The sequence below is a fragment of the Lissotriton vulgaris genome, chromosome 8 (assembly GCF_964263255.1).
Source record: "Lissotriton vulgaris chromosome 8, aLisVul1.2, whole genome shotgun sequence".
NCBI classification, from domain to species: Eukaryota; Metazoa; Chordata; class Amphibia; order Caudata; family Salamandridae; genus Lissotriton; species Lissotriton vulgaris.
In genome coordinates this window covers 1,387,018,726-1,387,046,193 of record NC_141696.1, presented here as the reverse complement: position 1 = coordinate 1,387,046,193, position 27,468 = coordinate 1,387,018,726, and the positions used below count along the sequence as shown (strand labels likewise).

The window sequence follows — 27,468 nt, the reverse complement described above, 5'->3', positions numbered from 1 at the left end:
CATCGTAATGACCCCCTAGGTGTCAGCGTGCTGAGGCGATAAGCCTAAATTACACACCTGGTGGTGATCAGACCAGGGGTATTTTGCGCTACAACAGGGCAGTGTTGAAATGAGGTCCATTCCATTACCAGGTGTAAATTCTCAAAGGAGGAAACGGTGAGCAGCGGGTTCGGGGCTCAAAGACCCTACCTGGGCCCGCAGTATAAGCTCTGCTGATCCTCTGTGTGGTGGAGGTCTCAGTAGCGATTTGGCAGCAGTGTGTGGTTTTCTGCTTTGATTGGTGTTCCAGGAATAGTAGAGGGAAGTGCTGATCCTGGAGCTATGGTCTACATGTTACGGAAATAAACAATCTAAAATGGAGTCTGAGCCATTGTGCAATGCAGGCATAAGGAGGAGTTTACCATATACCTTGTGACTCGAGAGAGTTCTTTGATAAAAAAAAATGTTGTAAACTGCAGAGCCCACGACTAGAAGGCAGGACTATGCAGAGCATGTGTATACACATACTACAAACATTTAGGTATTGAAGCAAAGAGAGTATGAGTGCTTGCATAATTGCTGAGGTCAAAAATGTATTTGATAGTAATTTTCTGAGGCCTCATGAAGCATTGTGATTTTATTATAGTGGGGTTTATAGTAGAGCTACAGGACAAAGAAGAGTGCCAGAGAATTTGCCTTTGTGCTGAGGTTGGGTTGCTTTGAAATTGTCCTAGGTTTAAAGGTGCTAGAGCGGCTAATAAGGAAATTTTGGATATCATGATATTTAAAAAGTGAGAGGTAAAAAGTGAGATATGCGCATCTGATGCATACTCATTTTAGAGACATGCTGTGTTGTAATTCTATAAATCACATTGTTGCCTACTCCTTGACTAGCAGTGTACTATGAAGCTGCAAAATTGCACGAATTCACCATGGAGTACGGAAAAAGTAAATCCCTGTTATGTCAGCAGTTTCTATCTATCACATAATTTGTCCTTCATGACTTGTACCAACAATTGTTTTAAAAGAGCACAAACAATTATGAAAACGGTTAACATTTTCAAATAGAATTTTCTTTCTCATCATGTTGTTTCAGATTATAAAGCAATACCAGCAACCGTAACACTATCATCATGACTTTATTGCCATGGAATTGTTCAGATTTTCAAATGGTCAACAAAAGTATTAACTACCAGCCCTGATTTGCTTCCATTGTAGGAACACCTTTATTTTTCACAGAAATGTTTTACACTAAAACAAAACTATCGGAAGTTTTCTCCTTACTGTCCACATGAGGAATCCATCTGAAAGAAGGCTGGTTCCATGAACAGTTCCAGAACTTCTTTCTTCCATGCTCGTTTGGTGTATGCATATCCACTCAAACTGCTGAGAAGCATTGCACTGGCTCGGAAACTGGGAGCATTATAGGCACTAAAAAGACATAATATAAACTTGCTGAATATCTAAAGATGCACTTATGATTATAAACACACACTAACATTTTCCTGAAATATCCAACAATCCTAATGCTATGGCAAGTATAGCAAGCACTGGTAAGGACAATAAATCTGGATTTTTGTTAGTGAAATAGTTTGGTAATAGCTGATCAATACTGTGTGTTATCACCAGCTAACCCAGAAAGCTCATGCGTTAATGAAGCAGCATCTTGGCTTACAACATTAGGGCCCATTTGAAGAAAAAATTGCATTAGCAGAGTTAAGATGATACTCAAAAGGAGTCAGTAGGGTAAATCTGTGCTGTAAGAGAGATAATTAAAAGGCAGACGCAGAAAAATATTGCATAGTATATATGTTCGACAAGATGAAAGCACGTTCTTTGCCTCATTATGAAAGCCTATGTGTCTGCATGTTTTCTCTGAACAAAAAAACTCTTAATCCAACATGTCATTATGACAGCAAAGTAAAACAAATCAACGCATCAGGGTGATTAGCATTAGGATGAATAGCACTATGTTTTTATGACACAGTAGACAAACAAGTACAATAAGTTAAAAAAAAGGCAATAAACCAGCAATTAAAATGTTGTTTCAGCTAAGTAAATATATATCAACGATGACACACTGGTTGTAGTCTACCAAAACGACTATTTGATGACCCATCACAAACACCAACTAGGAGTGCAAATGGGACACAGAGACCATCCATGAAATGCCACAGTCTTGTAGAACAGCCAGTCCTCATAGGAGGTTACAAATGAAGACATGGCAGTACTAAGTAGGGACTAACAAGTCTATTAATGATTCAAAAGCCAGCATTTACAAAGGACATAGACACAAGCCAATGAAAAATATCGGCGGAGAGTGGCGGATACAGAATGCCTCTCAGAGCAGTGCATATGCTGCCCAAGCTCGACCTAAAATGGAGAATCACCCGCCCTCCAAAACTGGTGGCGATACCAACCAAGCTACTTCAAAATGGTTAGAGGTATGCATATGTCAAGAAGCCAACCTGGCACATGAGTGTAATGACCAAGGCGTCTTTTACGTCAAATGCTGCTGTCAATCACACTTTTGCCAGTCTTAAAGTCTCGGGACAAGAGATGCATCCAGCAGAAAAAGGCTGTATGCCAGCTCATCCACCCACGCTCATTTCTGTCTGCCCCAGACCCTCCTTTTATGGAGGAGCATTGTTGGGCTAGATACAACTACATTTTGGTTGGCTTTGGACTAGTGGAGAGATCAAAATTCTGGCAACACTTGTCGCCGCCAGACAGATCTCAGCAAAAGGAACATGCCAGGCCAAAGCACAGGTTGGCGATTTTGCCCTGGTGGAATGGGTAAGGATTTCCTTTGGTGGCTTCTATTTTGCAATGGCGTACCACTATTTGATGTATATAATTGATTAACAGGACAAATTCCTCTTCTGGACGGCTTTAATCCTTTTGCTGCCCGAATATTCTAAGAAGAGCTGGTCTTCAGACCTAATATCTTTGGTAGGGTCTATGTAGTAGCTGACCTCCAACCTCATTGTTTAGCAATGTAACCACTCTTCTCCTTGGAGGGATGGGAGTTGGGTAAAAGGTGGGATGGGTAATAGATAGCCCCAGATGGCGAGGGATTACCACCTTTGGGAGGAAAGGTGTTTTAGTTTGTCCAGGAACAAGCATGCGAATAGAGGTCAGACATTTAATGCCTGCAATTACTGATGTGCCTCGCTGCGGTAATGGCAACCAAAAACCAGTCTTAAGAGTCAGTAAATACAGCTGCCAACTATCAAGAGCTGAAAAGAAGCACCCATCAAAAATGTCAAAACCAGGTTTAAGTCTCATTGGGGAGATCAAAGGGTGTGGGAGGAAATATATTTGTCAGTCCCTTCAGAAACATCACCATGATAGGTAGTTTAATGTCTGATTCAAGAGGCAGACAAATGGTGACAAGGTTGCTATGTATCCCTTGAAGGTACCCACCACACAGCCAATGCAGGCCAGTGAGAGTGCAAATCAGAGTACATCAGACAGGAAAGCCCTCAAAGAATCCACACACTGTTCAGCATAAGTGAGTAATTTGTTACATCTCCTGACTATCTTGATTTAGTAGGGGTACGACAAGCAGATAAGATCATGTGGACCATCTTCAGTGTCAGCTGAAAGGAGCTCAGGTGTCCCAGCTCAGTCTTGAGGCATGGTATTGTAGACTCTCAAGTTGTGGCGCTGAACCTGCCCCTCTGACTGGGAAAAGAGATATGCCTTGGGAGGAACACAGAGCAGAAGGCACACAACTTTCCAGGCCAGTCCAGGGTGCTGGCGATAATTTGGGCCTGGTCCTGGCAAATCTTCCTCAGCATGGAAGAAAACGTGTAATGAAGTGGAAAGTTTCACCTCAATCGAAACGCGTTTCCTAAGGCTCCCCCAGCATAAGTTGGAATTTGTGGAACTGTTGAAACTGTCTGAGTGGTAGAGGCCGAATTAAGAAATGTCCCACAGGTAAAAGGTACATCGTACCACCTCTGGATGGAGATGCCATATGTGGGTGGCAAAATGACACAGAACTCGGCCCTGGTGATCTGAAAGGCAGACAAATGGATTGTGTAGGAAATCCGCCTTTTCTGGATGGCCACCCCAGATTTTTCACCTTTTTTTGGACATACACCTTTGTGCACTTTTACTCCTGCTAAATAAGAGTAAAGTGAATGTGCCCCCCCCCCCTTTAAACATGGTGAAATTGACGTATCGCTGCATTATATATTTAACTTGCCTATGTAATGTAGAAAATGGAACCTGGAACTGGGCCTGGGAATGGAACCGAAATGCTGCTTGTGGACTGCAGCACCTTATGTACCATTCACAGAGTGGGCCTGTAAAATATGGTTTCATGCCAACCATGTGCAGCCTGACTTCCAAAGCATAAAAACCTGCTGTGAAACCTGTCAGAATGTGTCAAAATAACCCTGACAGGCAGAAAGTCCTGCTTTTAAATATTAATAAAATCACCCCTAAGTACACCTTGTTGTCCAAAAGGTAGGGTGCCTGACCTTTAAAAGCAGAACTAGTGCAAAATTAAACCTGCAATGTTCTTCTAGAGACTAGGTCCTAAAAGCTATTTTCACTGGCAGGGCTGTAGCTGAATCACAGAAAATATCAAAGTACAGATTATGAACTTGAATCAGTAACTTTTGACAGGAAACCTCTAAAATAGTTAGTTAAGGACTATTTTTATATTTATTACAATGCCCATTTCATGGTAAAGTTGGATTTTAATAAATATTTAGGAAAAGTACCTTTTAGAAAGTTACCTTTTCACTGCTTGATGCTGATGGCAGCTAATTTGCATTACCCTGCTAGCAAGCAAGTGCTTGAACTTTCTACAAGAGCAAAACAATGGTTTAGGTTGGTAATAGGATGAACTGGCGGTGGTGCCTTTCATCCCTATCAGCTGAGGAAAACCAGTTGGGGCAGAGCCAGGAACTTCATCGACTTGAAAGGGACAGAGGTGTCTATTCATAGTTTATGGTAAGGTGAGACCGAAAGAAGGGAACGTCTTTGTCACCAATTCCCACAATAGCCAGGGTGGCACTAAGCCCAGTAGCTGGAAAGGTACCCCTAGAACTGATTTGGAGTGGACACAGGAGAGGGGACTGCTTATTTCCCTGGCGATTTTAGGAGCGAGGGGCACTGTGGGATTGTTTGCTGTAGGGAAAAAAAGAACTGCTGATAAAGTGGGTTGCCCGTAGGAAGGTTTTCTCTATTGGTTGGTTAGGAAGTGTCCAGGAGTTAACAATACCCGCTGGCTAGTGGAAACTGTAAATATGGAGCTCCAAGGAACACTCTTCAGAACACTGCCTGGACCTGGAGAAGATCAGAAGTTGACTGGACCTGTTATCTGTGAACTGAGAGGAGCACTGAAGGACTGGATATGCTCTGTGTTGTACTCAGGACAGAGAAGTGGACTTCAATAGTCAATTGGTTGAACTCCTGTGTAGCTACAGAGCACAAGAACTATAAATCCCAATTTTTTAGGTACCTGTCACAATGCCATATCGAAAGGTTCCTTGTGAGGAGCCAGGGTATATTTTTTTGAACATTAAATCAACGGGGTGACAAAAGAGCTAATTATTTAGAGAGGTCCAGGTCCTGTGCTCCTTCAAGTACACATCTAAATCACAGAAAGGAGTAAGTTCCTCTATAGGGCAGCCGCACTAGTCCAATGCGTCTCCCCAATGTCATCGGGGAGCCCGGTTGGAGTACCAGCATTGTCCGCACCTTCGACCTGATGGTTCCCTCCAGTGGTCGGGTCCCTCCCCTTCATCTATGAAGTAACTCTACTCCTCAAGTGAGGTGGAGACGCACCTTGGTTCCTAATTTTTGGACCAGTTATACACCATCCGGACATCCACATCCTGGGGAGTCACCTCGCGGTCCTCATCCTGTGGGGACTGTGCCCTTTCATAAATTGTTTTGGTCCTGAAGAAGTGCAGCTCGACTTTTGAGCCTTGGGGGCACGAAACATGTTGACCACATATACATAACAGCTACCCTGGTACCTTAAGACCTCTTGGTAGCCCCACTGTTTTTACCTAGTCCTGGTCCCATTTCTGAATAAAAACGTTTGTGGGTCCGGTGCCTATTTTATATCACCTAGTCACTTTACACACAAGTGGAGAAGTGTGGCTCAGGGGTTAGAGGCGGCAGACCCGGAAGCTGAGATTGGCCCTGGACCAGGGTTCAATTCCCCGCCCCGCCGGGGGTTGGGCTCAATAATTCCACGGACTCGATAATTCTCACTCCGGTGCCTACTCGACTCACGGGTTCACACTCTGCGACTCTGGGCAATAGCTTGCTTAATCTCCACAACGGCCCCTCGCGGCGGGATGCCTGGCTTTCACCTTGTGGATACCCTGCCGGGGTATCTCACAGGGGAATACCAGGACGGGTTCCCTAAGCAAGCGCATAGATGCCTGCGATGTGGGCGATTTGCGCTATATAAATACATGTACATTTACATTTACAATGATCACTTATTTTTAGCCCACACACACCCTTCACATGTAGCCTCCTCAGATCAAAAGAACTCCGCCAAAGAAGCCACCAGGCATGTCAGACATTGCAGCGCCGGCCTGACGAGGAGTGCCCTATGATGAAGCATGACACCCTAACAGGTGTGTGAGGGCATTACGATCTGAAATTGAGATCTCCCAGTGACTTCAACACTAGGCAGATAGCTACTTGCAGTGCATCTGCCCTATAGAGGAACTGACTCCTGTCTGTGATTTAGATTTTTTTTTTAAGAGAATTTAACCATGGAGACATTGGGCAGGAACATCATATTGAGCCTGTACAGGCCCGCCTGCTTAATGGCTCTGATCCCTCAAGGGCGTGTGAGAAACTTGGGAACGGGACCTCAGGGACCTGGAGTATGACGAATGGCAGGAGGCCAATATTCATATTTCTTTTACAGAGCTTCTTATTGCACGAATTTGACCCGGTATCGGGTGTCAGAGCGCTTTACATAGCACCAGTTGCGTTACATGAGGACACATTCATTTTTGTTAGGCAGGGGGAGATTAAGTGATTTGCCCAGAATCACAGGATGTTCAGCGTCATTGGTGAGACTCGAACCCGGTTCCTCAGATTCGAGGTCGGCCGGCCAACTGCTCTTCCTGCAACCTGGACACTAGCCATTCCCTGAAACCTGGGACTCTCCCAATTCAATTATTCTCATGCAATTTATTACAATCCCAACAGATTATAGAAAATGGTGATGGCCTGCAACCAAGAGTGTATAAGGTGGCATGCTCCAGACGGGTCTCTATACCATATGATCTGCTCTTGCCCTGTCATAAAATGTTATTTGCGGGAAATGTATTCTTCTCTAGTAGCTATTTTTCACTTTCCTGTGGTCATGGATGCCAAGATAGTCCTACTGGTAATAAAGGAGGGTTGTTTGGGTTGTCAGGCCCAACAGATTTTGGTTGGCATGGGCTTTTTGGTAGCGAAAAGAGACACTGCCTAACACCTGCAGCAGGCAGAACCTCCATCTCTGAATCATACTCAGACAAGTGGGAAGAGGAAGAACTCCTACTTCGACCTCCACTAAAAATATCCAATTGCACACAAAAAGAGATAGGAGTAAACTATAACTCGCTCCTAGAGACTTATGGCAAAGTTAATGTTAATATGTTCGAAAAACTGCCCTCGCCCACAAAATTGTGGCATGTTTCATCATTGGGCTGCTAAATAACAACCCTGTGCAGAACAAAGCACTGGGTAGAGCAAAAGGGAGGAGGAAACAAAACAAACATAAAGAAGAGTAGGGATCAAGCAAATAATATGTGCAGAATATAGACTATAAAACTAACTCAGGGATATCCACTTCCTTATTTTATTCCCGGATTCCCTGGCCAGGATTAAGACTTCAAATAGAGGATGGTGACGATAGGGTTAGTAATAAATCATTGACCCCACCTCTCAGCATGTAAGTCGACATGTTTCTGCCGGTTATTGTCTTTTCCAGCTTTCATCAGGACGGCAAAATCCCCTTATAACACCCACCTTTCCTAACTTTATTTCAGTAGATCGAGGACTGACCCTGTTTTTTCATACAGGATGTGTATTCACACTTCAAACAAGATCGAATTTCACAGTTGTTAAAGCTCAAAAAGGCGTGGGAGCTAGGGCGGCTCCATGTAGTCACGCATTCGTCAAGGTGAGGCCGCGACTTAGACACTGCCTCCCTGTAAGCTGCCGTGAACAACTGTGAAACTCGATGTACAGCAAGAGGTTGGCTGGATCTCTCTTCAATGACTAGTATCCAGTTTGTTGACTTCTGGGAGATGACCCACCTTTGACTCCATATAACCTATCACTTCCATGCTTTCTGGTGATGCTTCTTGTCCGAGAAACTTCATTTCCTCTTGAATTGATGTGACATGGTGCATGTTCGAGTCCAAATGAAAGGCCATATCAGATGGCACAGTAAGTCTTGTTCAGTGCATCTATTAAGGGTTGCAGTTGGCTCTAATTGTTCAGCGTTGAAGGGGCAGGTAATATAACAAGATAAATGTGCTCTGCCAAACACTACCTGTGATAACTTCTTGACTTCTTTCACTATTTCTTCTTACAGTGAAAACAAAGTCATCTTTACTTTTAAGTTCCTGGTTGCAATCCTACGCCTGGATGTCTCACCACACCCTGTGTGCTCTCTTAAAACCTACTTGCATACTTTCAGTCCCAGTTTATCACCAAATATTCCTTGGATGTATGCCACTATACCAGATCCCTCTGCTTCTTCCTTGGCATTCTCAAGCCTTATATTTGGCCTTGTTCTCTAAGTCCTTGCACTTCAATTGTTGCACCATTACTTGTTGTTCCAAGACAATCATCCTCTAAGGTAAAGCCTTTATGGTATTTGCAGGTTCTTCCAGCGTGGCTTCCATCTCAACTGCTTTGGAGTCAAGGTCTTCTATATCCTGAAAGGGGGTTGGGAGCACACTACCTCACAGTGAGCACAGTTCATCCCTTTGCATCCTGGTAAATGCAGTACACAGTTCAAACTTACTTCAAAATTAGCGGGAGTTTTTCACCAAAGTTGGTGCAGACATTGCTGAATATCTCCAGACATGCGCTTCTGGGTTGATCCCGTCTTCAGTAGAGAGCAGCAGTATTAGAGATCAAAGAAAAATCATCTGGGGTTGCTGGAAATGCTGCCAAGTTCCTCTCAGGTCACAGATGCAAAGGGGTGAACTGTGCTGGGACTGTGAGGCAGTGTGCTCCGAACCCCCTTTCTGTTTCAAAGGCTCCCTTGAGCCAGCAAGCTGACGAGCTTTGGAGATGCACCTGTGTGCCTGTGAGTGGTACTGTGAACTGAGAGGAACTTGGCAGCATTTCCAGCAACCCCAGATGATTTTTCGTTGATCTCCAATACTGCTGCTCTCTACTGAAGACGGGCTCAACCCAGAAACACGTGTCTAGAGATATACAGCAATGTCTGCACCAACTTTGTTGAAAAACTCCAGCTAATTTTGAAGTAAGTTTGAACTGTGTACTGCATTTACCAGGATGCAAAGGGGTGAACTGTGCTGGGACTGTGAGGCACTGTGCTCCCAACCCCCTTTCTGTCTTCCATATCCTATTTGAACAAGGCAATCAAATCATTAATACGATTCCTCTTAGTGTCCACCTCTTGTTGCAGATTTATTTTTCCAGTCTTCTCTCTGATTCCTGTATGTAGGCTGTGAGATGCTCTTTTGTCAGGCCTATATCACATTTTGTGGCTGCCACGTTAAATCGTGTGCAGGAGGCTTCCTCCACCCTACTGCAGTTGCTCCGCAGGTCGTTGGTCCAATTGGAATCGATCCCTCTGACCGCTTCCCCCCCTCCAAGATATGTGGCTATCAGAATTACAGGAGATCATTATTATAGGTATGGGTGATCCACTGTCTGTGCTCTGGGGTGGAGATTGTTAAATCTCCAGGCTTAAACTTATCTCGGCATTACAGTGCTCCACAGCTAGAAATCACAGCTGCTACTGCTCTCACAACTTGCCTACAGTAGGATATTTTTCGCCCCTTTCCTTGGACTTGTAAAGCCAACTGAGTATGCTTTTGCCTCTTGTGTGGTGTTCTCTATTGCTGCATTTTATATTCACTTCACTGCTAGAGCAGTGAAGGGAGGGCCTCAGGACACCAAACTCTTCTGGCACAGTCCCTAGGCAGTTCGCATTCCTCCGTTCCAGCTCACGCTCACTAGAAAGTGCCTGAGATGCTGATTTCATGGTTGGCTCACCTCAAACGTGATTGAACCCCACAGAGGGAATTGGTAGCCATGCCTTGCCATCAGTGCTACCTCCACAAAACAACTTCTTTATAGTTGTTGGGGCAGGGAGTGGGGGTGGAGGGGAGTAGGGTGTCATGGTTGCACCCAAGCCGGTGACAAAGACCTTTCTACCCCAGTTTGCCGGTTGCCACCTGCAGTGCGTCCACCAACCTCTTGGAACACTATTGGCTCAATGTTCAGCTCCTACGGCTGAGACTGCTGCAACACTTTATGTACAGGCATACAGGTCCATTGTGGTTTGTACCTTTTTTATAGCATTTTAAATCTCTCCCAGATTACACATCCTTGGACTGGTAAACTCACTGGGAACTATCAGGAACGTGTCCATCATATTGCGGTGTCAGTCAACAGGGCCTTTTCATAAAAAAATAAAAATAAATAAGGCTCAGTTAGCCATGACGATTTCTGAATGACTGCTGTAGAGCTCCTGTGATGGTACTGATCGGGGCTTGCTATCATCTGGAATGGTATCAACAATCAATCCTAAGCTGTTACAAATTGGGCAGGGGTCTACACAGGTTTTCTCATGTAGACAAATACAGAAAAGTACCTACAGGAGATTTGGTGAAATTCAGGTCACCTAAAAACTTTATTTCTTTTCTGGTCTGGCACAATGCACCAGAGCCATGACTTTCACGCCACAAAAAACTAAAATCCAGGGGGTATTTCCGAATAGCTAATAAATAAGCAAAATCTGAAACCAAATTAATTGTTAAAAAATATGTCTTATACAGATGCACTTTGCAAAACCTTAAATAAATATGAGACTAACTATTTAGGGGTTAGATGAGACATGTCATATTCCTTATTGTATATGCAATGAGAGGGATATTGATCAAGGGAGAATTTAGAGTGTGATAGGGTTGTTGAAATGAGGATGGCATTTAGTAATTAGCTCTGAAAGATCGTTTTTTTTTTTAACTCTTTATTCGTTACTGCAGCAGATATCATATTATACAAACATATGTTATTGTTCTTTCCAGTCTTTTCCGTTTTCCTCCCATTATAATCTAAGCGACATTGCCTTATTTCCATTTTTTCACATCTATATTGTCAAGGGTTCTGCAGCCGGGTTAACATATCTTACTAAGACATTCTTAGTGTAAATTTCCTATGTATTCTCCCTTATTGCTTCAGCGTTTACGTAACATTAGCACTATATATAAATGTCATAACCAGTCCCCATCCTGCCCAACTCCCACCCCGTCCCGTACGTCTCCTGGGTTCTCTGTCTAATGGGCACCAGAACCATTGGTGTGTCATCCCGGGAATCAATCACACACCTAGAGTAGTGTACACGCTGTCTTCTGGCTAACCAATGTGTACCTTGGACCATTCCTCCACTCTCAATCACCCCGTTCACACCACCTGCCTAGCATTCACAGTCATGAGGCTTCCCCCTGTGAGGGCGCTAGGTCTAGTTCCCCTATCTTCAACAACATTCGCTCCCAATCCTGTGCAATTGGATATTTTCGTAGCCCTTTCTCCTCTCTTCGCAGGACCGTACCCTCCGCTCTGCCCCACTTTAGTAAATCAGATCTCCACGTCGCTACCGCTGGGGGGGAACTGGCAGACTTCCACCTCATAGTTAAGACTCTAACCGCTAGTAACAGTGCCAGGTCTAAGAGCTTCAACTGGGCTCTATACTGTTTGGGATGTTTCCTGTGCCCTATCAGGCACGGCAGCGCTTCCCTTGGTACCTGCAAGGCTGTGACAGTGTGAAGTACACGACAGACCGTCTCCCAATAGCTGCGTAGGCCGAGGCATGACCACATCATGTGGAGCAGGCCAGCCTCATCCGCATGACACCGGGGACAACAGTGGGAAGAAGCGGGAAACATCTTGTGTAACCTTTCGGGGGTGAGATATGCTCTTTGTAGCACCATAGCCTGTATAAATTTGAATTTGACATTCCTGGACACTCTCCTAGGATGTCCAAGGACGATATTCAAGGCCCCATCCGTCATAGCCTCTCTCGTGTCTTGGGTCCAAATGTCTCTGAGTGTGGTAAGAGGCATAGCGGCGTGTTCCCTAATCCCAGTATATAGCCACCGCACCAAGTGTCCCCCAGTCCCCATGTAGTGGAGGAGATGTACCAATTCATGTTGCGTAGGTTTGTTTCACTGTGGGGCCCACGTGCGCCGGACATAGTGCGACACAGCAGCATGTAAGAGGTATAATCGTGGGGGAGCCCCAGTGCATTGTGTAAAGGAGGCATGATCTAGCAGTGTCTCGTCTCCAAATAGGTCGCCCACTCTAGTAACACTCGACTCCGTCCAAGGCTGTCGCCCTTGTGTTGTCGGGAGTCCCAGCAGAGGGATGTTGTCTGCATAGGGTTTGGTCCCAGATGTGTACGCCAGCGCCCTACGCCAGCACATCAGGGCAGTGCGCAAGAGGGGGTGACAGTCCCTAGGGATCTTAGCCCTAGGCAGTAGGAGGGAGTGCAGCTCTCCGCGCGCTAAATGGTCCTGTGTGATGTCAATTTCATGTAGGTCCCTGCCCGCCAGCCAGCGTGATAACCATTGTAATTGACTTGCGTAATAATAACTACGCAGATCCGGTACTCCGAGGCCTCCTTGTCTGGTACTCAGTTGTAGCTTCTTGAGGCTTATCCTCCGTCGCCCAGAGCCCCAGATGTGGGTGATCAGAATCGTATTTAGTGTGGTAAAATATTTGCTGTGGGAGGAGAGCCATTAGATTTACAAAATAATACAGCATACGGGGGAGGATGAACATCTTGGAGACTGCTATCCTACCCATAACAGATAGTGGCAAGGACGTCCAAAAGATCACACTGCTACGGAGGCGGTTGATGGCTCTCCGGACATTTCCTTCAATCTGGTCTTCCGGCCGCCTATAAACGTTAATGCCCAAATACTTGAATGTGGTCTGGGCTACAGGAATCTGATATCTGCTGAATAGTATATGGGAGGGTAGCTGTCTGTCCTGAAAGTAAAAGCCCACCGATTTCGCCGGGTTGACAGCCAGGCCGGATACAGCCTCAAAGCGGTCAAAGATGGTAGCTAAAGTTGAATGGTCTCCGCCCAGGTCTCGGAAATACAGTAAAATATCGTCCGCGTATATCGATAACAGGTTCTGCGTCCCCCCAATGGGAATGCCCACCCTGCCCAGCCGAGCCCGGAGGGCTATCGCTAAGGGTTCAAGTGTCAGGACAAACAGCAGGGGCGATAGTGGGCAGCCTTGCCGGGTACCCCTGTGAATGTCGTAACTATCAGAGACGTGCCTGCCCGTGCGTGTCCTGGCAGTTGGGTTCGTGTACAATAATCGGATCCATTTTATTAGGGAATCAGGGAAGCCAAAACATCGAAGGCCCTCAAACATAAATGACCAGGACAGGGAGTCAAATGCCTGTCGAAGGTCCAACGCAACACAGCCTGCCTGGGGAAGGTCCCGCGACGTGGCCGCCATGAGGGCATGCAGCCTCCTCGTATTTTGGGAAGTACTTCTCCCCGGGAGGAAGCCGCACTGATCTGGATGAATTAGGGTAGGGAGGTGGGCTTGTATCCGTAAGGCAATGGCTTTACTGAGTATTTTGTACTCTGTGGAGAGCATTGAGAGACGTCTGTAATTAGCCAGGTCAAGGGTGTCTCTCCCAGGCTTTGGTATGGAGATGACTGAGGCCTGCATCGTTGAGTCCGGCAGGTGGCTAGACTCGTAGGACAACCTATAGACAGCCTCCAACATAGGTACTAGAGTCGTAGAGTATGTCTGGTAAAACTCTACAGGCAATCCATCCATGCCGGGAGTCTTACCTCGGTTCAGGGCTCGGAGGGCTATCCGGAATTCCTTCTGTGTGATGGGTCCGTCCATCTCCGCCTGCTCATCCAGAGTCAAGACTGGGAAAGGTAGGTCTCTCAGGAAGTCCAGCATCCCTTCCACGTCATCCGTGGGGGGAGGGGCATATAACATCTTCATATGGTCCCGGAAGGCAGCATTGATGGCCGCCTGTGTAGACACCACCCTCCCGCCCCCATTCCTAATCTGCGTGATCACTGGTATTTCGGGATGGTCCCGTACTAAGCGAGCCAGAAGAGCACCCGACCTGTCTGATTCAGCCTGCTGTTGTCGTAAGTAGTCCTTATGGTCAATAATTTGCAGCGTTTCCAGCAACTCTGCATGGTCTATATTGCTGGATTGCAGTTCCTCTCGGCACTCGGGGTCTACGCCTACCGCCGCATCCAAGTTCTTTAAACGGTCCTCAACCTCGCAAATCTTCCTATGAATTTCCTGTCTAGCACCCACCAGTTGTCCTATGGCAGTCCCTCTTATCACAACCTTCATGGCATCCCATACTATTAAGTTAGACGTCGCAGAGTCCCAGTTCTCCTGGAGGTAATTGTCCAAGGTATCTGAAAAAGACGCGCGGAAGGGACCGTCCTCCAGCAGTAGTGGGTTAAACCTCCAGGTGGGCACCGGGGATGGTACCCTCCACCACTGCAGATCGAGTATCAGCGGTCTGTGATCAGAAAAGGTTTTTGCTAGATATTCAGAGGACGCACATTTGGTCAGTAGAGGGGTGGTACATAGGAATCTGTCTAATCGGGTATGTAGAGCATGTACCGGGGAGTAATAAGAATATTCTTTATGCGTCGGGTGTAGGGTTCTCCACACTTCCGTCAGTCCCCACCCCCTGGAGCCAGGCCTTGAAGGAATCAGTCAGTCTGTGTATGCTAGTTGTTTGGAGGGGGGGATGTGACCTATCCAGATTTATATCTAGGACCATGTTCCAGTCTCCTCCCAGGATCCAGGGAATATCCACCCAATCAGCCAATGCTTGGCCTACCTTTACAAGGAAGGTGTCCTGTTCGAAGTTCGGGTCATAGATACTGCCCAGGACCAACAATGTACCGTCCAGAGTACCCTTCACCAGTATATATCTCCCTTGGTCGTCCACTTTCCTCTCCAGTTCCACAAAGGGAGTACCATGTCTCACCCATATGGTAGCCCCTCTGGAAAAAGCCGAGTATGATGTAGAGAATACTGTTCCCCTCCATCTCTTCCGTAGTGTACGTGCCTCGGCCAGTGTTGAATGGGATTCTTGCAGGAATGCTATTTGGGCATGGTGACGGAGTAAAAAAGCGTGTATTCTATGCCTCTTCTGAATAGCTCCTAGCCCTCGTACATTCCAGGTTGCCAGCCTGTACTTTCCCGTAGCGTCAGCCATACTCTGATTTAAGTGTCATGATACTCAGTATCTTGCCCTGTAGCGCATGGATCCTCAACAGTACCCAGGAGACGTACTTCTTCCCACCCCAAACTTGAACTCTTTTGGCGCAGCTTGGAAACATTGCTGTGCCGGACAAAAAAACATAAAACATAAGAAACCAATCTTTGGTGCATACACCATTGGGGGGTTGGCTGAGCATATACCAAGTCCACGTAGTCCTGCGTCTCTGTGCTGCCGGCTCAACGGTGCCGCCAGGGAAGCCTTTATCTAAGCATAAGTGCCATGTGGCCTCCGGGGGCCCCCCCCTTCGTTTGCAGGCTACAGCACCTTGTGGGAGTCTATAGTTTGGTAGGTCTACAGCCTATGATTGTCCTGTCAGGGTTACACAATGGTTAAGCTTTTACCCAACCGCTTTGTGTCTCAGAAGAATCACCTCCCAGCCGCCCTGAAGTCCCGCCCCCTATCCCGCACATCATACCAACATTAAAGTTACAGATAAAGGATATCAGTAGGCTGTAGGCCTCCAGGACACAGCTTCATGTGTAGTCATTCCTTTTCCATTGTCTAGTAGCTCATCCACCGCTCTCGGTGTCCCCGTCAGGAACAGTACCATGCTGTGTTCCGAGTCAGAGTGCAGTGTACTTTCATCCGTGTCCGTATTAAGTATTTCTTGTTCATCTCTAAAGGTCCGGTCCTGAGGGTATGCTAGGTTGCAGAAGCGGGCTGAGAGCGTTGAGGGCGATGTGCCAGGTACGCTCCAACCCCCCTCCCGAGACCCATGGTGCAATTAGCGCCATACTATAAAGTGCAGATACACTCCCTAACTTGGAGTATTTTTGGAATGAGCGATTTGCTCTTCCCCCTTTTTCATGCACTTTTACCACTTTTTTGATTTTTCACTTTCACGTCCCCAGGTTAGGGTGGACGATTAGAGAGTCCATACCGCCGGGGTTTAAACTAGTCCTGACGAATGCCAAGGTAAACTTAAACCATTGTAAAGGCAGAAACATGTTGACTACCTAAAACTTTAACTCTGAATTAACCAATCCATTACCTTTGGCAACATATTCAGACACATAATTCCTTTTAACCGTGTCTTAGGGATCACTCATTAAAATATTTTTTGCAGATACCCTTTAGGCACTTTTAATTTTATACCTCACTGCACGCCCTTTTCACACAACCAGCTCCGCAGTCTTCTGGCATCGTAGCACACCAAAGAGGCACTCGGCCTCTTTGGTGGGGCCCGATGATGAAGCATGACACTGACTAGGTCGGTGTGTGAGGGCTTTCTTAACCACCCAAAGTGGGTGTGTGATTCCTCAGTTGCATCGCTCCGTCTCTGTGGCTTTTTGAGACTCATATAACCTCTCTTTTCTTGTTTATACATCTCTAAAGGTGCCCACCATGGCGATTGCCTCCATCTGGTCTACTTTCTGTTGGGTTTTAGAGGGTTTACGCCATCTTGGCCGTGCCGACTGCGTGGAGGAAGCTCCGCCTGTGCGTTCCGGGTCTTTCTTGGGGTTGCTGGCCGACTCACTCCGGGCCGTCTCTTGGCTCCCCTCGATGTCCATCACCTCCAGCCATTCTTCCACGTCGGTAGGGCTTTCGAAGAACTGAGTCTTATTGTCATGTATTATCTTGAGACGAGCCGGGAACAGCAAGGCATACAGGAGGTTGGCTTTCTGGAGCCTCTTCTTAACCTCAAAGTAAGAGGACCTCTGTTTTTGCACCAAGTTAGTGTAGTCCGGGTAGAGCGAGATGCGTCGGTTTTCATATTCTATGAGTGATTTCTCCGGGGCCTTTTGAAGCAGAGTGTCTCTATCCCGGTAATTAAGGATCCGGACAATCAGCGGGCGTGGCGGTTGTCCCGGCCTAGGTCGTCCAGTAGGAATTCGGTGTGCCCTTTCCACACAGAAGAGCAGTGACAGGCCCTCTGTGGTCACATGGTCCCGGAACCACTGCTCCATGAACTCCGCTGCATGGGTCCCCTCGCTCCGTTCCGGAAGCCCAATAACGCAAATGTTATTGCGTCGGTTGCGGACTTCCGCATCCTCAAAACGCTCCATTAGGGACGCCACCTGTTGTTGTAGTTGTTGGATGGAGGTAGTGTGGTCAGCCACCGTCGGGGTCAGATCCGCCAGCAGTACGCTCTGGTCTTTAACCTTATCAGCCAGCTTGCCATGGTCAGCCTTTAGTAAAGAGAGTGGTGAGGGCTCCCATTTGTGTTTCCATAGAGAGCCTGGAGTCTCTAATCTCCTGTAGGATCAGATCTAATTTGTCCGCCTGGTGTTCCCCACTCAAATTCTGGTCCGTTGGCCGTGATCCGGACCTCTCTGCCATGGTCTCCAGGGCCGGTCCCGTGGTCATCGGGCCGTCTTTGCCATCCACCATCTTAGCCCCTTTTCCGGACCATGGTTATTGTAGCTGGTTGTACGCTGGGTCCGGGGCAAGGGCACTCCGCAGGTCGTATCCCGGTGGTACCACGGTCTCACACCGGTCACAGCACTTCTGCCACGACCCCGACCTCCGTCGGCGAGGCCTGCCAAGAGGCGTAGGGTTCACTTGGGCCTCCTTTCAACTGGCAATCTCCGTCGCTTTCAGTCCTCAGCTCGGGGACCAGGGATGGGCCACTTGCAGGGGGGCCGGGCACCCCAGCGTTGTCTCTCCTCCCTACTCCCAGGAGCACAGCGGGGGCCCAGGCCGTCGCGATTCGGCCTCAGATGCTCCCAGCGATCACTCAGCTTTCCAGGGCCTGTCCACGTGGCCCCCTGTCCGCGGGCGTATAAGCCAGTGATGACCCAGTGCCCGGGCCGCGCTAGTCTTTGAAGGGGAAAAAAGAGGGGGGAGGACAGGGCGCGGCAGCAGCTATGACCTTCCAGAGGTCGTCCGCCTCACCCCCCTATCTGTCCGCTCCTCCCCAATTGGGTCCGTAGGGTCACTGATGCATCGCGCTACAAAGGGCTGTTTGGCCGGCCCTGCCGTGACTTACCGCCTCCCTTATGGGTTCATCCTCTGCCCCGTGTAGTCCGCCACTCAGGGTGCCGCCGGCGTCGTCTCCCTACCCGTCAGGAGAAGTAGGGTTATGAACGGCCCGGTCGAGGGCAGCCCCAGCGTTTCCGGCGGCGGGCCCTCCGCGTTCTCGGGGCATCTCAAACTTTAGGTCCCGGCTGCACCTCGGGGACAGGGCCGCAACTTCTCCGAGCCCCGCCGCCCGTCAGCTCTGATCAGTAGATTCTCCAAATCCCAACGGTCCTTCGGGGAGCTCACCACAGCCAGGGACACTCCACTGAAGCGTCCCCTGGCTCCTCAGAGGCCTCTATCAGGATCTTTGCCTCCAGGTGGCACCGGAGCTCTAGCAGACTCCGTCCACCATCATGGCCTGCTAGCCACGCCCCCCCCCCCCCCCCCCCCCCAGCTCTGAAAGATAGTTGATAAATTGTGTGTTTTGGTGAAGTTATGATTGGAGAGTGTACAGCTTAGGAGTAGATTTGTTGCTTGTCTGTGCTTCTAAATTGAAGTCACAGAGTATACCTTGTGTGGGTGCAGCTAGTTAAGATATAGAAGATTGTCCCTAATTATTCAAAGAATGAATCCAGACAGCTAAGAGTCATTAAGAGAGTAAGATATGGAGTTAATAGGGGAATAAAAGGTTATGGCAATGTTTGAAAGGCATTGCACTACTGTGGTGTGAGGTCCTTGTTCCATGATCAGTGGCATGTATGGTTTAAGGACTGAACCAGTTGTTTGGCTGATTTCATTCCATTATGAATCCATAAGCAAACCAAATCTGACATGCCATAACGCTGTGTCCAGACATGCTGTCTATAGAATCACCAGACTACAGCTTGACAACACTTCTGCATGATTCTGAAATCCCACTATTTCAAGTCTTTGTTGCAGGGTATTCACTCCTACCACTTCCAACTTACTCCACTACGCAGGTCTACCACTGATTCTTCTTGTAAGCCTCACTCATGTCCGCCTGCCTAGAGTGATACTGTACCTCAATCGCTCCATATCCTCTTTCCCTTCCCCTGAAGCATCCACTTTAAACCTCCATTGTGTAAAACACTATGTTACAATGTAGAAAGTTTCACATTTGGCTGCGCAACAGTAGAATGTAAAGAAATTATCTAGATAGCCTCCTCTACATTTTACAAAATTATGAAAGCTTTGCCAAGTTCCTTGAGCAGTCTCGATAGAGAGCAATCTTCCAATCATGATGCAATGTTTCAATTGGATTTAAGTAAGGGCCTCATTGTGAGAAGTTGGCCTGGCATATGATGTCCACTATTCTAGTGGGCACCTTGCACCAGTCCAAACGACCCTTATTGATGGTAGGTTTAAGACAACCTTTATAGAAAGCTATCCTAGTGGTAGCTGTGGAGAGCAGCCTACAGGCTAAGTCTTGAAGGAATGTAAAGCAGCTTGTTTTACCAGTCTATAATCTCTTGAATGATCAAATGAAAGAGCACCACACCAGGTATATATATATAAAATATATGTATTTATTCTAAACACAACCCCTCTAGTTTCTTTATGAGGCTAGAGGCAAAAGTACAATACAAGAACTTAAATAGCACACAGTAAACTAGCACAGTATACATTTTGCCCTAGGGGCCTCACAAACCATATACTAAAAAAGTGGTATAAGAACCATGTGAGGGATAGAAGTGAGGCTTAGGGCCTGTAGAACCGCTGGGGCAACCAGGAACCACCCAAGGTAGGGACGCAGGAGACCCATGGGGGATGCGCACAGTGTCTAAACACAGCCACGAATCACCATTGACTTCTATGGAGAAAGTTTAAGTTACAGTTTTAAAGTTTAAGGACATTTAGGAGTGGACTACGGTAAAACCCTTTTAGTACTGGACACTTCTAGAGTCAAGACCCACGGGAGCACCAAAGTACTCGTGTTACCTCCCTCAGGGAAGCCGGGTGCATAGGTGTCTTTTTGTGTCGGGTTTCATCGTCGATTCCAATGGAGAGCTGCAAAGAAGTGCTGCAGGCGTCCAGGAGAAGAGTGTCTGGATGGATCCAAGGGTGGATCGGAGATCTGAGGAACCGGAAAGCAGAGGAGACAGAGTCTGGGTCACTAGCCAGTGACCAGGATGGTGACAGGAAGATGCCAGCCAATGTCGGGTGCTTTCAAGTGAAGTAGGTGAAGCTTGACTCTTCTGCCACAAGGTCCAGGAGGCGTCGACGACAACCAGGAGCTGGATTCGAGCTGTCCCACGTCGGATGTCGAGTGCTACAGCGTCGGTATCCGGATTGGACCCAACAAGACTTGGCAACAGCAACCCAAGCAAGATGACAGGATTAGCTTCGGTGCAGACAAGCAAGGTCTGAGGGACTCACCCTTTGGAGGGGAGTCAGGGCACGTCTGGAGCAACCAGGATAACCCAAGAATCAAAGGATTGTCCTTCGTGGGGACCCAAATGTCGACGGACTAGGGATCGCGAAGGCGCCTTGAGCGGAATTGCTGAAATCAGGCCCACGGAACACTCGTGGAGTGTAGGCCTACAATCTTCGAGGAAAAAGGTGCTCAGGGCTTGGACTACAAGTAGCCCAATGCACAACTTCAGGAAAGCTCGGGAAGTTGATGCACTAGCAAATGTGCAGGATGTCCAGGAGTTCCGGTCTCACGTCTCTCGTGATAGCTGCCGGTCTCAGCTTCGCTGGGGACTCGTGTCAGCCTCGTAGATGTCTGGAAGTCCGTGTCCAGTGTCGCAGATTCTTTGGGACCCGTCGGGAGCCATGAAAATGCAGACCGGCAAGATGCTTCTTTGGTGCCTGTTTGAACAAGGTAGTCACTCATTGACCCCAAGGGAGATTTCTTCCGTCTTCCAGTCAATATGTAATGTTGAAGGTCCAAGTTTTATGTATCAGAGTTTCGTCCAGGGTAATCTAAAGTCTCAGTGACTGGGTTCCTATACTTATACCAAGTTTAGGGGTTGAACTAACTCTAGGGTCCCACCTATGGGAGGACCTGGTGGTTACAACCCTTCTCCTTTGTCCAGCTTCACGCCAGAGCTGGGGCGGAGTGCCCCAGCAACCAGTTTGAACTGGGAAATGCATGGGACACCTTGTGTGCCCCAGGCAGTGTCTGAAAAACATTCACTGAATGCAACCCACCCTGCTCCAATACCCTAAAGCCTGTCTGGAGAGGTGCTGGCACCTTCTTGGACAGGAAAACTATTGTACAAGCCTCTCCTGCCGGAGTTTCGTCCAGCAGCAGGTGGTCAGACTCGTGTCTGTGGCAGCAGCCTCATTTATGTGATGCTGGGGCTCTTTTAAACATTTACCGGGTAAGTAAGTGTGTACCCGTCTTCTCCCTCTAGAAGGGTGGAATGCTACCACCGCCGCAAGAACATGTTTTCATGTTTTGATAAAGCCATTCCAAAGTTCGCATTAACCGTGAGGATTATAATGCACTTAAGGGTATAAGGTATGGCTATATCATAGAACAGCTTTAAGGAAGATATTCCGAAAGCTGCAGAGGGGCTCACCTCATGCTAGGGCATCCTCTCACACAAAACCAAGCACTCTGCCTTCTGGATTGTCAAGGCCTGCCATAGAAGTGACTTATAGGTTAATATGTGTCTATTTATATAGGTAGATATAGGTATACTATATCTATGTAAGGGGTGCTTACACCACCTTACCCAGGCAGCAAGTGCAGACCTGTGGTGCCATTTTGGAAGGCTTCCCAGGGGTGGTATAATACATGCTTCAGCCACCGGTAGGCCTCTGGGGTACCTATGCCCTTGGTACTTAAGGTACCATATACTAGGGGACTCACAAGGGTAACCTTGTAACCAATCTGGAGTGTCCCTAATGTACAGGTAACCAATTTAGAGAGAGAGCAGCTAGGATGTGGTCCTGATTAGCAGGAGTAAAGTCGATAAACCAGTGAAACACAGCAAAAAGTGGGGGGCAACCATAGGAAGCAGATCCTACTCTCCTACACTCAGCTGGACCAATTAAGGATACTTATGTTTTTGTTTTGGTCAGAACCCCTTTCAGAGGGCCTTGAGGGTACACAAAGGCTACTGGGCCCAACCATGGGGGTTGATTTTTACTCCTGATGTCCCGGCCCCAGCCTATGGATTTTGAGCATCTGGGCCAAGTACACCTTCTGCACTTGACTCTCAGTGGTAAACGTGGTAGAGCAGTATAAGGCTACCTCGTTGGGAGATGTGGTTATAGATTAGGGAACATGGGCTCACAACTCAATATGTGGGCGGCAGCAGCAGCTGAAATAAATCAATGTCCTGCCAAATGCTCATGTTTATGAAAAAAAGAGAAGTACCTTACTTCTATCGCTAACCACACAAAGGAAAAATATGACATTCACATACAATACAACTTCCCTTGAGGTCAGGGCTCTGGGGTTTATTTATTTATTTTATTTTGACAGTTTTGTATAGCGCTTTCCAAGGCACAAAAAGGTGATTTGACAAATACATACTAATATAATGACTTAAGCAAATACATTCCTGGTAAAAGCTAGCGACTAGCACATATCAACAAGTATAGATATCAAAAGGTTCAGGTGAATCTAGCTAAGAGGATTGCTTTCACTTCTTTTTTGAAGAAAGCAGCAGACGGAATCAGTCTAGTTTCTGTAGGTAAGGTGTTTCAAATCCTGGGGGCCATTCCTGAGAAGGTACAATTGTATGTTTTTTCTTGGAGAAACTTTGTGGTTTAAGTAGAAGATTATCAGAGCACCTAGTTATTCTGCTACCACCCAATAGTACTAGTTTCTCTGCTAGGTATCTTGGTGTTTTTTGGTGCTATGCCTTATGAGTCATAAAGGCAATTTTCAGGTGGATTCTGGCCTCAAAAGGTAACCAGTTGAGGGCATGAAGGTCGGGAGAAATATGGCAATTTCTTCTGGAGCCTGTGAGGAGTCTAGCGGCTGTATTGAGTGAGGCTCTTAGCGGAGTGGTTGTTGATCTGGGAAGGCCGCAGAGAGCGACACTTCCATAATCCACTCTGGGAATTACTAGAGCTTGGACTGCCTTTGCGGGTATGAATGGTTTCAGTTTTCTCAGGGTGTTCATCTGAAAATTGGCTCCTTTAGTAGCAGAGCGGATGTGTTTCTGCATGTTTAGATTATTGTCCAGAGTTACCCCATAGGATTTAGCAGAATCAATAATGCGGGGTTGACCATCTAGTGCAGTTAGGTGCTACATCCAATCGCGGATCGTGTCTGTTTGGGGGAGCAATGAGGAGGAATTCTGCCTTTAGTGTGTTAAGTTTTAGATGGTTGTTTGACAGCCAAATCTGTGTTTTTTGGAGCGTTGAGTTAAGGGATTTCATGTCTTCAATATAGTTGACCTTAATGTAGAGCTGTGTGTCGTCAGCATACATGTGATATTGGATATTTGAGGAGTTGAGAAGCTCAGTGAGTGGTTCCATAAACAAATTGAAGAGTGTAGGGGAGAGGGAAGATCTCTGGGGAACTCCCAAAGAGACTGGGCTGGGGTTAGATAAGGATTGGTTGGTCTTTAATCTCTGCTTTCTGTCTTGGAGGAAGGAAGCGAAGCAGTTTATCAGTGTTCCAGATAAGCCCATTCTATGTTTTAAGAGTACTAGTAGGTTACTGTGTTTGACTGTATCGAAGGCTGAGGATAAGTCAAGTAGGATTAGCAAACAGGCTTTATTTTGGTCCAGTATTTGTAGGGTGTCATCTATGATGTGGGTCATGCCCAGATGAAAAGGCTGATTGGAATTGATCTAGCAGATTGAAGTGGTCGATATGGTTACTGAGCTGCATGTGGACACATTTTTCAAGCAACTTCGCCAGGGTCCAAATGTTGGATATGGGGCGATAGTTGTTCAGGTCTGACGGGTCAGCTGTAACTTTCTTTAGAATGGGGGTTACCGGACCAGCTTTGAGGATGTTGGGGATGGTTCCTTGCAAAAGAGAGGCATTTATAATCCTGGTCTATAGGGGCACTAGCTGTGGCATGAAGGTCTTTCAGTGGGTAGCTGGGATGGGGTCTGTGAAATGGTTAGAGGGATTCAAAGCTATGAGCGTATTCCATGTTTCACTCCCTCCTTGCATGGGTATTCCCCAATCATTGTTTGCAAGATCAAGGGAATGCCCTACTAGCAGTCCATGTCATCCACTCTGACTCAAATTCAAGTCCAGAAGTGTCCTAGTGCCACAGCGCTAGTTCCCAATGGACCGAGAGCGGCTCAGGTCCCAATCAGGTAAGTCGGTAAACAAACTCAGTGACTGCACTTGGAAGGTGCAGGCACTCTCTCCCTTGCGGTCACGCTCCAGCAATGATCAGAGGTTTCCTGCACTCCTAATGTGGGGCAAGTGTCCTCACACTCCTGATGGGTGTGTGATAAAGACGGTCCGTCCTCGATTCTCAACTTGGGTGACGATGCTCCGATGGCGTCCTCACTTGTTTAACTGTGTCAGACCAGTCACAGTCCACGTTGGTCCCAGTGACCTACGGCTCACCACCACGTACAGTTTACGGGCTCTGGCACGATCAATACAGCACAAATATTGCCAGCAGGCCCTCCTGGCTTACAGAGTTGCCACACAGCTTCCACTCAAGGCTTCGGCCATTACCACACAGCAGTCTTTACCATGACGGTCCCTCCTGGCACATGGGGTCACAGCAATGTTACAGCGCATGCTTTAGCACTTAACTCACAGCAGAATTTTCATGGCTATCTTCATGGCAGCCCTCTCCTAGCATACAGGGGTTGCCGACTCAGTTCTGCACATGGGCAACAACCTTTTCGGTGCAACAGCTGTTTCCAATAGCAGCTGCTACTTAACGGGGGTGAGGGTGGGAGAAGGAAAAGGGGTACATGATTTTTAAAAAAAAAGAAAAAAACACTTACCTCCAGGCCCGGATGGCCATTGCATCTAGGTCCTCTTTGGCTCGTCGTCGACAGCAGGAACCAGGAGGCACTCAGGCTCCCAGACTCCCCTAGCCAATCACGATGCTGCCTAAAAGCAGCGTTGTGACAAGTCTGAGCGCCGTAGTTCGGCGCTCAGCTCCACCCCGGCTGTGCACTACAGCTGCTGTTGGAGAACATGCCAAGTACACATAACTGTTTGGCTGGTCCAAGACGGAAGGCCAAACCGCCATGCACACTTTAGTGTGTGCTCACCACACCTCCCCCAAGTCCCTGCTCTGGCCAGCCCCGCCCGCAACTAGGCAGGACAGAAAAGTAAAATGATAATAATATTGGTTATTATAATTTTCGTTTTTTTCCTTTTTAAACTGCTTGCAGTGCAGTGGGGCAATGCTCCTCAGCCTTAGTGGAAGAGCCGGTCCAAGACGGAAGGCCAAACCGCCATGCACACTTTAGAGTGCTCACCGCACCTCCCCCAAGCCCCTGCTCTGGCCAGCCCCGCCCGCAACTAGGCAGGACAGAAAAGTAAAATGATGATAATATTGGTTATTATAATTTTCGTTTTTTTCCTTTTTAAACTGCTTGCTGAGAAGTGGGGCAACGCTCCTCAGCCTTAGTGGAAGAGCTGCCGTTGGTTGTTTCCTCACACCTCGCACAGGGGGTCCACGTGACAAGACTGGACCTTGCTCCCACCAATGCTCTCCTCTTCCTTACCAGGCACAATGGTCTTGACAAGCAGGCAGGCGCTGGTGCTCCATGGTAGGTGGTCTTGGATTCTCTGGGTGATGTAGCCCTCTCCCAGCAGGGAGACTAGCAAGCCTTGCAGTCCTGCAGAGCTTCCCCTTCTTACATATCACATCTGGCTGCTTGGCAGCTGAAACATTTTGGGGTCTCTAACTCCCCTTCTTTTATTGACCCCAAAGCCTTACATTCAGAAGTTCCTCCCTCTCAAACTCTTTGCAATGATATTGCAACATATTTCGAGGATAAAATCAAGAACATTCAAAAAGATTTTGGAACTCCAAGCTCACTAGAATCTGGTAACGAACATGAGGTGGATCATAGGGATGATAGGCCCGTCCTTCAAGCCTTTCAAACTGTCACTCTATCCCAGACACACAAAGCCATCTTAGCATGCAAATTAGGACAATTATTTATTGCTGCTGCTGAATCTGTTTTGACTTCTGAGACTGAGTTCACCCCCTTAGTCTACCTCCCCCAACAAGCCTTGGGCTGCTCTATCCGCGCTACCTCTGAAAGTTAAGTGCTGAAGGGGTACTTAGCCCAGTAGCTCGGGACCCATTGCATGTCAGTCACTGGGACTTTAGAAGTAATAGGCCTCAACCCCCAAGGTTGGGTCCAGTTGCTTCTGCTGCCCTCTGGTCCTCTGACTGCGGTTTTGATGAATACTAATGAATTATATGAGTAAGCAATTGCGATTTCCTAAATGTGCATAACATATTGATAGCCTTTTCCTCCATGCCAGACAGTAAGTACAGAATCTCGGTGCAGGGAGCATTTTCAGCTTTCTTTGTGATTTCCCAAGTGAAAAAACAGGATACCCATAAATAGTCTTCCTTGACTTTTACAAAACGAACTTTTAAGTCGAGGCGTGGACTCTGAAAGCCAAGAAAGGGGCTTCCAAAAATCCAGCTGGAATAAAGAATCCTATCAGGCTTTGAAATTTTAACAAGATGCTTTAATCTTAACAGGGTACATGGTTTTAGTAGGCTTTTAAATGACACACACAAGAGGGGGTAGAAATGTATATTGAAATTCCACAGAAGTACAGGGGACCATGGCTTCTAAAATTAGAGGTGCAGGAAAATCAACCAGAACCTGTAAGGAGGAACAATAATGCACTGGCAGTCCACGCACCATTGCGAGTTTAATAGACTTCTCTGGATTAATTTGCCAGTCAAGAGAGATATTCTCCTGAGGCTGATGTATTGGACAAAGATACTCCAGTGTGTTTGTCAAAAATATCTTAACGGTTCTGAAAATGTTTTGAGGTTTGAAAAGTGGATTCAAGATTGTCATTTGGTTTTAGCCATATTTCCCAGATAAAAAAACATAGATTTACATTTTACTGGAAATTGTAAGTATGTAAGTAAGAA

The 27,468-nt window shown here is 47.1% G+C and overlaps 1 protein-coding gene across 3 annotated transcripts in view; it reads right to left on the bottom strand.

The window, feature by feature from the left end:
- The window catches only part of DOP1B (DOP1 leucine zipper like protein B), an 870,802-nt gene that overhangs the window by 173,202 nt on the left and 670,132 nt on the right, over positions 1 to 27,468 (bottom strand). For all 3 annotated transcript variants that reach the window (XM_086935393.1, XM_086935394.1, XM_086935395.1), the window contains exon 30: positions 1,264 to 1,410. In XM_086935393.1, coding sequence (XP_086791519.1) covers positions 1,264 to 1,410 — 147 coding nt within the window. The remainder of the gene's footprint in view (positions 1 to 1,263; positions 1,411 to 27,468) is intronic.